Source organism: Strigops habroptila, chromosome 5, assembly GCF_004027225.2.
Source record: "Strigops habroptila isolate Jane chromosome 5, bStrHab1.2.pri, whole genome shotgun sequence".
Taxonomy (NCBI): domain Eukaryota; kingdom Metazoa; phylum Chordata; class Aves; order Psittaciformes; family Psittacidae; genus Strigops; species Strigops habroptila.
The window spans coordinates 62522417-62534357 of NC_044281.2; the positions used below are offsets into that span (position 1 = coordinate 62522417).

Genomic DNA, 11941 nt, shown 5'->3' on the forward strand with positions numbered 1-11941 from the left:
ACTCCACGAGCTCTGTTCCCATTTCACACAAGACAAAGAGGAGAGTCAGCAAACCACAACACAGGAAAGAATGTCCTCCCGGCCTCATCAGGACTCGGCTTGGAGGAGCGGCTGCTGCTGCAGCTCCTGCTGCTGCTGTTTTCCTGAATTTCACATTGCTACTGCTTGAAGGGAGGGGAAATGAGGAGGTCAGTGAGTATTTCTGGGGGTGGAAGGAAGTGATGTGATTGCAAAGCTTGATTCTGCTCCTGCTTACTTTGGAGTGACTCCTTCTAGCTTAGCGGAGCTCTATGTCAGTATAAAAAACAACTATGTTAGAGTCATGCCTACCCCAATCTGAGGTATTCCACTGCTGCTTGTGAAGACAACAAAGCGTGAGATGGGTTGGAAACCTCCTGTTTACTTACAGGCTCCCAGAGGCAGTGGAAGCTGGAGCCCTGAGAAATCAAGCAGCAAAACGCTGGCATATGGGGTGCTACTCTCAGCCCAGTTACTTCAGCAGGCAAAAACTAGGACAGTCAGTTGTAAGGTGTCTGTCCTAGAGCATCTGTGATTAACAGTTACAGCTTAACTCACTGTCAGGAGCCTATGTAGTGCAACATACATCAGTCCTGCACCTTAGCAGTGAAAGTTAAAACCCTAGCGCTACCCAAACAGTAAATATTTTTTATTCTTTCATGTACACAGAGGAAAGGCAGCAGAACCCATAGCCTTCCCTCCCTCCTGAAAGTGAGAAACTCCATGAAGATACAGGGCTGCTCCTTGTCCTATTCGCCCCACATGGACATTTGCCTCTCTTACAGATTAGCTGAAGGCAGCAATTCCAGGGATCCCGGAGCAGGAAACAGACCCATTATTAATGATGTTTGAGTATGGTGTCAGGAGAAGACAATACTCACTGAGTTTGCAGGTCCCTGTAAGTCTCTATCCCCTCGAGCTACTGGTGGTCCTGTATAAGGCCCATTGCCCAGAAATGTGGCACTTTGTTGTTGTTATTTGGAGTGATCTTTATGGCCACAACCATGCTGTAGACAACAGAATTCTTGCACATGGCCAATAACAGCTCTGCAATAAAAGCAAACCCTGGGGCATCTAGTTTGTTGTGGTTTCAGACATGCACATGCGCGTGTTCATCCACCCCTCTGCTCCCTTCAGAGCCAGCACAGCATTCAAAGTGACAAGAATCCTCTTCTCCCAAACAATGCTTCTTGCAAGCATGGAAGGAACCTTGACTGGATGATTCATCTAGGCAAGGATGGACTATATTATGTGCTCCAGAGGCAATTAGAAACACTGGCGGAAACAGCCATTCTGAGACAGTCCTTGCTTCAGACTACTTATAACACTAACGGACAAGACAAGGCCTGGAATGGGGAGAGGAAGATACAGAGGGGTAACTGGAAAATGGATTTTAGTCCTAGGCCAACACCCCGAGCACAGGACTCAAAGTATTTGAATACAAAGGGTCTCAGGAACAAAACCATTAATTTTATACATGGCTTTTCTCCAGTAAAACTACTGACAAAGTCTGCAGCAACACTACAGACTTCTCTAAGTCCTGCCTCAAACATGGTCTTTTGATCCTACAGTAATTCATCTAACCCAAAAGTCCTGTCCACCTGCTGCTATAGCTCTTACTACATTCCCAGCCAACAAGAGAGCACAAAGTGAAATTCAGAAGCCATGCTTAGCCTGCATGCAAACACTTCAGATCTCCTTTTAAGGCTCCAAAGCTGCCCTGAGAAGCATCAAGGCTGGAAGATCCGGTCTCAGCATCCCAGTCCTCTTCAGCACAAGGTGAGCAAAGCAAGGTGCTCAATCCTAGTCCCTCTGCAACACTCCTAACAAAGTGCAAATGGTAGCCAAGAGCAGGGAAATACAACTCTTAAGACCTGAAAAGCTCCTAGGAGTCAATTAATCTTCTTTGCATTTGAAATTAAAAGGTTCCATCCTACTATGCCTCATACAAACTCACACCAGCATTTGGCCTGCAAGCTCAGACAAAAGTAATGATATTCCCAATCACTGAGTGCACACAAACAAAAATCCTGGGTCACTGGGAATCTTACGGTTTACTTCCTTGGCTCAAGCCCCAAATAAATCAGATTTAGTTACATGCATAAATAGACGGCAAATGACAAGCTGCCATGGCTTTTTCTTCCTGTTAACTGTACATGGTTTATGTCAAATAACCACTGCCCATTAACTTTGCCTTGTGTTTTATAAAGAATTTTTTTCTTGGGGCAGAAGGGAAGAGAATTGGTTTTCCTGAATATTTTTTTCCTGCCAAAAGGCAAAGCTGGCAGAATAATACCAGACAAAACACAAACAAATAAAACCTGGTTCCAATAACATAGGTACGTCTGAAGCTGAATAAAAATTTGCTTTGGAACATTCCAAGCAATTATACCTGTTGTAAGAAAATCACAGCACTGTCTGAAATACAACCACAACAAAGAAAGATGCAAAGGCAAAATATCAACAGATTATGTTTTGAAAACAATGAAGAATATTGCTTAGAGGCAGCTGGGGAGTATGAGAGATGTCATGTAGATGATGTAGTTACATTATAAAGGGAGGAAAGAAAAAGTCAGACAGCAAAGGAGGAAAACAGATAGACATAACCATTTTTAAATATACATGCATAGTAACCAATGCCATCTAAGGAACAAAGCTGATACTTTTGTCCAGATAGCAACTCCTCTCAATCTCAATAGGCAGCTGACCTGCATCAAGTCCTATATTTTACAATGAACTGAAGTCTGCCTGCAGCCGGTAGATATTCTTGCTTATGAAAAAAAAAAAAAAAAGGAGTTCAGCAGTGGTTTTAGTCAATCAAAACAGATTTTCAACTGCAATTAAGTTAGGTGACAGAACATGTGTTCAGGCACCTATCTTTGCCAGCAGTCTGATTTCCAACCACAACAATGTTCTTAGCCACACTCTTCCCCGCCTCACGTGCTGTGTAAAACCAGCACACACGAACGGCACCAGACCAAGACAGAGCAGAGAGAGAAGCTGCAGAAGTTCCCACAGGTCCAGCTCCATCCTAACATTCTTGGGCTTGGATTACATGGGTGCGGGAAAAGAGGCAGAGTGAGAGCCTAAGGCAAAAAATACTTGTTCTCACTAGTACTTGTAATTCATGAGTGCTAAATTCATTCAAATCATTGGCAAGGAAATAGGCATGGGGAGGGGCACAGAATGTGTTTACCAAACTCCCTTTCTTCGCTTTAAATATGGCATATTGTGGAAAAAAAAAAACCCAAATCAAAACCCCAAGGTGGAGATCAGCAATTCATTATAGTTGGTTTAAAATGCTAAAAGCTGGCCCAGAATAGCAGCTCCTGAAATGCCTTTTGTTTCAGTGGCTTTTTTGGCTTGCCTGCAGTGACTTAGGAAGCATCAACCTGTTTCCTTCCCTCCTCCACAAAAATGGCTTTTCAAGGAGAAGTTGGGTAGGCTGACACAGACCCAAAAATCAAAACCAGGAAGGAGCTGAGACACAGTAGCTAATTTCCCATCTAATCAGGGGTTGTGCTCTTCCCCACCAGCTCCCAACCAATAACATTCATCTCTGGAGCGAGGCTTACCAAGTTTAAAGAGAGGAAGCTGGAAAATGGATTACAAGTGAGAGGCTGGCCATATTTTACTGATGTCTTTACCAAAGTTGCTGTTGACAGGGATGCTCTCGAGACCACAGGAGACAAAGCAAAACTGATGTGAAAGGCAATATTGTTGTGCGCCTAAGAGGTGGGAATACCATGAAAAGGTACTATCCAGAAGTTCACGGGGAAGATGAGGAGCAGATAAAGAGTAGTTAGGCCAGTCTCCCCTCCCAGAAAAGCACTATAATCACTGCTCTAAAAGAAAATCAGCCAGGGCCTTACTCAAGACATTTGTGCTGCCATGGTCTCTGCTGTGGAAAAAGAAAACGTTTTCCCAAGGCTTTGCAGCTCATTTTTCCTCAAAATACAAACAATTTCTTAGCAAACATCCCAGCAGAAAATGAGAAAATACTTCAGTCTATCTCACATTCTTCCCCACCCCCAATTTTCCATCCTGTCCTAAAATGAAAAAAAAAAAAAATCAAAGATATTTCTTCATACTGGGTAAATATAAAATACAGACAGCTCTGAAGCTCAGATCTGTCATGTCAAGCATTGCCAGCAGCAGATATTTATGGCAGTTGTAAGTCCTTACTTTAAAAGGGTTTCTATTTGTTGCACTAATAAACAATCATAACGATGCTACCAGGCGCTGTTATAATTAGAAAACACTAGAGGTCACTCATCCTTTCTGCTGTGCAAGAGCATTTCAATATGATTACAAACAACAGCCAGATGTCAACAGCAAGGCAGGGATAAAAGGGAGTTATTTACATACTCAAGTACAAGGATGTCACTATAAGATCTGACAGTCAAGCACGCAAATCCCTAAAAGGACCTGTCCTCTGGCAGTTTGGGATGGGACTGAAACAATTTCTTCATGCACCTGGGCAACCAAAGCAGATGAAGCAACCAAAGCACATGAGAACTACTCAGCTATCCATTATGTTGGGCTTCAGAGCTATGCTTGTTTAAAGGTAAACATGAGATCTTTGATACCACATGTGACTCGATCTTACCACATGCCATAGGAGAGGTGGATACACCAACCACACCGTGTACCGCCTTACCTCACACAGACGGAATGACTTTGCTGCAAACAGAAAAATTTCTGCTACTTCAGTATGGTACTTTAAAGTCTTCCACTACATCTCCAAAAAGCTCAAGCCTTGCAACTCATACTATGAGATACAGACGGCACAAGGTTGCAGACTCTAGGCAACGACCTTTGCGGCCAGCTAATGTCCAGTTCTCCTAGGTTGGAGAGATATGTTCATTTAAGCATCCTCAGAGACAAGGCAGTCCTAATGTGGCTCTGGCACAGTCAGACAATCCTAAGGAGGATGGTGGCAGGTCTCCCTCCCACATATGCTGTTTCTCCCTTTTACCATGCCAACTTCTTGCACATCCAAGGCTTAGTTCCACTGCTCTGATCTTGCCTATCCTATGGAGTTAATATGAAGGGCTGCAATCAACTTCAAGCTGAGAAAAACTGTAAGAAATCAGTGAGTTTGTTTCACTAATTGGCAGCATATATATTATACCAATAACTTCACCAGCAGATGATCTTTTCCATCTGATGGCTGTTGCCTGCAGGATTAAATCCCCAGAGACTTTGCCTGGCAGAATGAAAAAGAAAAATCATGCCTCCATAAAGTCATTGCAGTAATACACAGTGCTTACATGCGTAAGGAGAAAGGCTTGTTGTCTTCTTCCAATTTGCCTTCTATTGACGTAAGATTACATCTTTCTATGGGGAAGCAAAGCAAAGCAGATTTAGAGTCATTTTGGTTCACCCAGGCTGACTTTAGACAGGGCCTGTCATTCAGCTAAGGAGCATGCCACAGGGACACAGGATTAATGCCTGGGCTTTTCAGAGAGCCAATGCTTCAATCCCATTGTTAGACAGCTAATTAAGACTGAATGCATCTAACTCCAGATTGGCGAAGCACCAACGGAGGCAATCCCCAGGCCATGTGGGGATACTCTGTGGTGTATAGGGCTGGGTTTTTCTGGGGATTCTCCCATTAGAAATTAGAGCCAGAATGCTTCCCAGATATGAATCAGCACGGAATCCATTCTTAAAAAAAAATTAAAATGCTAAAATATGTCCACTGTATCTTTGAATTTGACCAGCCGCTTCCGACTAGCTTCCTGCCTTCTCTCTGCCAGGAATACCCTGACTCTTCTCAACACCAATGGATTATCTAGTTCCCTCCTGATGAACTGCCTCAAGATCCAGTGTCTACCCACTCAGTCAATCCTCCCTGCCTCCATAAAGCTCCCAGTGCTGTGCCAGATGCCACAGAATACAGCTGGGACTAAATACACCGTCAGCCAGCATGGGACGTATGGCTCCTAAGGTCTGGCATTCTAATAGTACGCATACAGACTGTAATGCGATCTCATCAAGGCCAAAAGCAGTTTTGCCACCACATTGCCACAGACTTGATAGGGGCAGGGATGGATTCTAAAACCACTCAGGCACCTCAGTAACTTTTACTACCACTTTTTAACAAAGAGGAACTCTTTGGTATAACCCTCAAAGGTTTTAAAGATTCAGTTTGCAACTGAAGCCAAAGAGAATTTTCCCACTGGAACTGAAGTGCATGACTTTTCCTTCAACCATAATCAGGTTGAGTCTCCAGTGGACCACTGTACTGAGTGGACAGCACCTGAGCCAATATACAAGACCTACAGCCTACTAAAAGAAAACACATCATTTCACATCCACAATACTGAAAATGAACTTGCTCGTACAACCAATTTCCTATTGCTTGACGTATCAGTAACTGAGCAAATTACTCTCTTCTCTGCCTTGATTTCCCCAAACACAACATGAGCGATAGCAGCCATCACCTAAGTAAAGTGCTTTCTGACAGATCAAAAGTAGCATGGGAGCACAGTGTGGTGATTGTCAGGGGTACACAATGCCAGTGTAAACAAGGAAACTCCACTGTAGAATCATGTCACAGAGAGAACCACATTGCAATCACCAACATTTATTGTTACAGCGAATTCAATATGGGAAGTGAGCATAACAACAGTACCAGTCACTTCTGGAAAGCCTGGCAAGAATTCAGTTAAGAACTAACACTAACCCCCCACAGAGCAGTTTCTAGACATGAAGGTTACTTCAGGAACAAGTTCTTAGTGAAAGAAAACAAAACAATGACCACATGGTGTGTTAATGTCTTTTAGAAAGGCAGAACGCCTTTGGTCTTCAGATCCCTTTGCTCTAAGAACAGAACCACTACTTAATGATATTCTTTCCCCTTCTTCCTGAATATGGGAATACACTGGCTCCAGAGTGATGGTGGTTTTTTGCCTTGTGCAGGCTGTGCAGAGGGCCCAATGGACTGAACAGTTCTCCCAGCTGGGAAACAGCACAATGCAGACTTCATACCTGGCTTGTGGGCAGGAATCACAAAGAAAAAGCTTCCATCTTTCATAATGCCACATCTTATATGTAACCCAGGATGTATTAGATAACTCAGCCATCACACTCCTCGAGTTTAACCCTTGGATGTCAAGGCAGAGCAGTGCACCAGCAGAAACAGAAATTTGTGCCTTCTGAAGAACACCTGTGGGTGCACCAGTTTACCTCTCGCTTTGCTACTGCTTGCTATAACATGCCTATGAAGGTAAGCCTAACCACACCCTCTGGCAATGCCTAAATTGGGCTAACACAGTATTAAAGTATTTGCCAACTTATTTTAATAGATGTAACTCAAACACAGGTTTAGACAATTCCAAAGAAGTTGAGCAGAAACAAGTTTTATAAAACCTTACAGTGAGTCTGTGAAAAAGCAACCACCACATACAAGCAGTCTAGCCTTAACTTCAGGTAGGTCTGCACAGCCCTGGCACTGCCAAATCCCACAGGTGACAACTGATCACTTAGCTTGTGTCTTGGCACTAAACTCCAGGAGTGCTGGGGGCACTGACCAACATCCCCTCAAACCCAAAGTTCACAGCCCATGCACCACACCTACAACCTGAAGATGACCCGATTTCCTGGGTCTGTATGTTCAACTAACCCAGGACAAAGCACAGTGCTCCCCTAAATGCTCCGCTTAGGAAACATGCAAGTTTTGGGGATCAAAACTAAGAACCCTGCCCCACACATCACGTTTGGCACCAGGAGAGGTGGGGGAAGGCACTCGGGGAGACAAGGGAAAGACCATCCCCGCTGCTGCAAGTTGGCACTGAAGGGTGAATAAACGTTTTTAAATGCGACTGTCACTTACTTATCCAGGATGAAGTAGAGATCAAAGGCACCGTGACAGGAGCGCTGCTCTTCTTGCTCTTCCTCCTCCTCCGGCCGGGCGCAGGAGGTTAGGATCCCCATTACCAGCAACAAGCAGCACAAAAATGCTGCCTTCTCCACGCTGCTCCTGCAACTCGCCATCTTTTCCCTTACTTAATTCTTTCTCCTCCCCCAGTCTCTCTCTCTCGCTGCAAACCTTATGGGCTCTTTGTAAGCACCGAGGGCAGAGAGGAAGAAAATAAAAGAAACAAAAAAAAATACTAACTTCGGGATCTCAGCTCAGCCCTGCGGACTCAAGGCAGCTCTGCCCTCCGGGCAGCGGACTGCTGGCTCAGGGCTGGAGACTGAGCCAGCCGGATGGTCCCCAGAGCCCCGTCCCCATACCCCGCCGCCTCGGCGGCTCACCCCCGTCCCGCGGCTCCTCTCGCAAGGGCCAGAGGCAGGAAGGGGCAGAGGGAGGGGAGCGGGAGGGAGGGAGACAGGATCTTATGGGGGCAAGCTGAACCGGGACTTTCCTGTTCCGGGATGCCGAGGTGGGAAAGGCTGCTGCGAGTGGGAAAGCGAAGTTAGGGACCGCTGCGCCCCAGCCCCGTCACCCCCCGCGGGGCCCTGGCGGGCGTTCCTCCCTCCTTCCCTCTTCGGTTGCCCGCGGGGCGCTTGGCAGCCGCAGCGGGAACGGGAGCGCAGCATCTCCCCGACCGGCCGTGTTGCTCCGCGGCGGCGGGGGCCCTCGGGGCAGGGCGGCAGCCAGCGGCGGGAAGCGGGGGCCGGCCGCACGTCCCGCTCTGCCTCTCGCCCTCGGACGCGGGGAGCGGCGGGGGTCCCGGGGTGACCGGGGCCGGGAGGCGTTAGCCAGCGAGGAGGAAAGAAGTTTCTGTACGAGATGGGCGTCATTGCAAAAAGCTGTGGCAGACCGGGCGTGGGGGGACGACGCGAGGGGGATCGTGCGAAAAATTTAGTTGCAGGAGATGAGTGTAATTAAAAAAAGGTTATTTCCTGGCGGCGGGGGCAAGGGCAGGTTTTCACGACCCTCTCACGCCACAGCAAATTGTTCTTCTTTCGTGGCAAAAAAACCCCTTAACGCTGGAGGTTGCACCACTGCAGGCAATGAGCGACGATGAAAAGGAATCTCTTAAGGGAGGCTTTGCACAGTAACATTATCACTCCCCGTCTGATACACACAGGTTACAAAGCACTGCCTTGAAGAGCTGAGCCAGCTCATCTGGATACTGTCTCCAAAGTTTGAATAATTAGTGGTTTCCAGCCGCTTCCCCCTCCCCCACAGCCTTTGCAGCTCCTAATTAATGAAAAGAGCCACGGGGAGGGATGCGACCAGAGTCACTTTGCATGACAGAGTTGGGACTAGACGTTTCTTTCTCTTTCTTGGAGGGGAGGCTTTTGAACGCGAGTCAAGGTCCAGGGAATCCATTCCCTGTGGGGTGCTGGCACGCTGCCCCACCGGGCAGTAGCTCCCCCAACCAACCATCGCTTCGTTGAGGGCCTCTTATCTCGGGAAGCCGAGCGACAACGCTCCGGCCAGGAGCCTTTTCTACCTGCCAAGGGCAAAAAGTGACACCTCCCGCTCCCTGCACAGTGGTACCGGGGGGGGCGCACGACCCACCCGGGCGGGGCTCAGCCCGCTGCCCTGCGGGACGGCGCTGGACGGGCTGCTGCGAGGGAGGGTGTGTGCCGGGTATTCCCCCGCAGCACACGGCAGCTGTGTCCTGGCCCCCGCCGGCTCTGCGGTAGGGCTGCGGCCCCATAGGGAGGCTGTAAGATGCTCTTTCCCTCTACGCCCGACAAGGACAGGCGTGGAAGCGGGGCGCCTGCCGCCACTGCGAGGAGCTTCATCCCCGTCGGAGCCGGTGCCCCCTCCAGCAGCCCTCCGCGGTTTTGTGCGGTGTAGTTTGCCGCCCTCAAGTCTGAAATAAATTTTGCGCTGAGGGGAAAGCATCTCGGTTTCATTCCCTTGTTTCTGTGCTGGACCGAGTTCAGACACATCCAACCGCGGCGGCGGTCGGGGACTTATCAATAAAAGATTAGAGGGCCCACCGGTTTCAGCCTCTTGCCCGGTTTTAACTATGCGCAGCTAGAAGTTCAATGTACTGCTTGAGCTAACCACTTTAAAGGTTTTTGTGCACTGGCCAGTTGAGACCCAGCGAATACTTAGATCATGGAGAAATACAAGAAACCCACATCCTCCCTGGTGACATTCATAAAAAATGAGCAAGCGGCTGCTGGGCGGCAGGAATCCCCCGTCCGCCCGCTCAGCCCGGCTTCGGCCTCGACGGTGCCCGCTAGCGTCGAGAGCCCGCACGGGCCCGGGGAGCTGTCGCCGCGGCCCGGCCGCCCTCTCTACCGCCGCCCGGAGCAGCCGCGTCCCCTCCCGCGGCCGTTCAGAGCGAAACAAAAGTGCTAATAGCTTCAGATTGCCTCTGTGCTCGGTGAAGATCAGGTTGTTCCGCAAAATAACGAGGCAGACTTCAAGGAGGTGTCCAAAGCAAAATAAGGCACTGCAAAGAAAAGAATTGGCTGTAACTATTTTCTGATATTGTGCGTCGCCCTTCTCCGATCACGGATAAATCATCTTACTCTGCCAAGAGAGCAGGCTGCCCGGCCTGCCTTCTCCAAAGGATGTGTGGCCCCGGAGAAGGGGCCATGCTTTAAGGCTCGTTGGGCATAGGCGAAAGACGAACGAGAAGTGATGCGCACAAATTACTCCCCGAGAGATTCCGGTTAGACAGAAGAGGAAAATTTTTCACAATGAGAACAATCAGCCATTGGAATAATCTCCTCAGGGCAGTGGTGGACTCCCCGACGTTGGACACTTTCAAGATTCGGCTGGACAAGATGCTGGGACATCTTGTCTAGACTGTGCTTTTGCCAAGAAAGGTTGGACCAAATGATCCTTGAGGTCCCTTCTGACCTGGTGTTCTATGAGTCTATGAGTCAATGAAAACCGACGATACCGCCGGGATTAGCGACTGGTACGGCTGGTGCTGGGCGGGAATCCCACGGAGGGCTGTGAGGCTTGCACTCTGCTAGGGCCCCTTCCCTGCTGGCCCGGCCCCGGAGAACCGAGCCGAGCCGGGCTAGGCCGGGTGGGGGGTGCGGGTCGCCCTGCAGAACCCCTCCAGCGCCTCAGCCTCCAATGTTCAACAAAACAGTTTTTCCTATCTGCCTGAGCCACCTCCGGTGGCTGTCACACACACCGGGCAAACGGGACAGCTCCGGAACCGGAGGCGGGGGGGGGGGATTAGTGCTCTTGCCCAGGGGAGGGATGCGGGGAGCCGGGCTGGGCCCGCAGCGCCAGGGCTACCGGCGATACGGGCGCCCGAGCTCATTTGCGCAGGTATTGCTCGAAGGAAAATCAAATCAACCCTCAGCTGAGCTGAGCGCAAGATGCGGGTCTCACCCTGGGCACAGATTACCTCCGCCACTGCCTCACAGTGGTTCGAGCTCCGTAGGGCGGGTGACAACGTCCAGTTACCCCTTCCCACGCCTTGTCTGCATAGAGGCTGAGGAAATAGAGCCCGAGCGATAGCAAGTGCAGTGAAAACTGTCCATCTCGGTTTCTTTCCTGACGTCTGCACCCCAAATCAGAAACTGTTTCCAAACAGGCGTTAGGAGATGCCCCTGGCATCCCGGGAGGAATGCCAACCTTCCCACAGCGGTGAGTTCCCCCCACATCCCACCCCGTGGTGTTTTGTAACGCTGTTCCTTTTGCCTGAGCTGAAGAAAATACAAACTCTTTACTTCATCCTTTTTAATTTCCGTAGCACAGAACGCGTAGGGAGTGATCCACCCTCTATTGGTATGAGATTACCCTTTAATTGCAGCGAAAATCCAGCCTTTCAAAAGCATTAAAGGCTTGACGTTTCTTTTCCCAGTACAAGCCGATATTCAGATTACATGGACACTAATCAAATAACCCGGGTTATTTCATTTGTCAACATGTTCATAAAAATTTTCTACCAGGCGTTAAAGGCATTTATATAGAACGACATCTTTCAAAAGCAATGTTGCTAGTCCGGATTTAGGGAATATTTGATTATGACAAGAC

The 11941-nt window shown here is 48.6% G+C and overlaps 1 protein-coding gene across 2 annotated transcripts in view; it reads right to left on the minus strand.

The window, feature by feature from the left end:
• ANTXRL (ANTXR like) overlaps positions 1–8233 on the minus strand; it is a 58130-nt gene extending 49897 nt beyond the window's left edge. For both annotated transcript variants that reach the window (XM_030488392.1, XM_030488391.1), the window contains exon 1: positions 7859–8233. In XM_030488392.1, the coding sequence (XP_030344252.1) occupies positions 7859–8019 (161 nt within the window). In that variant the 5' untranslated portion in view covers positions 8020–8233. The remainder of the gene's footprint in view (positions 1–7858) is intronic.
• Positions 8234–11941: the final 3708 nt, after the last annotated feature.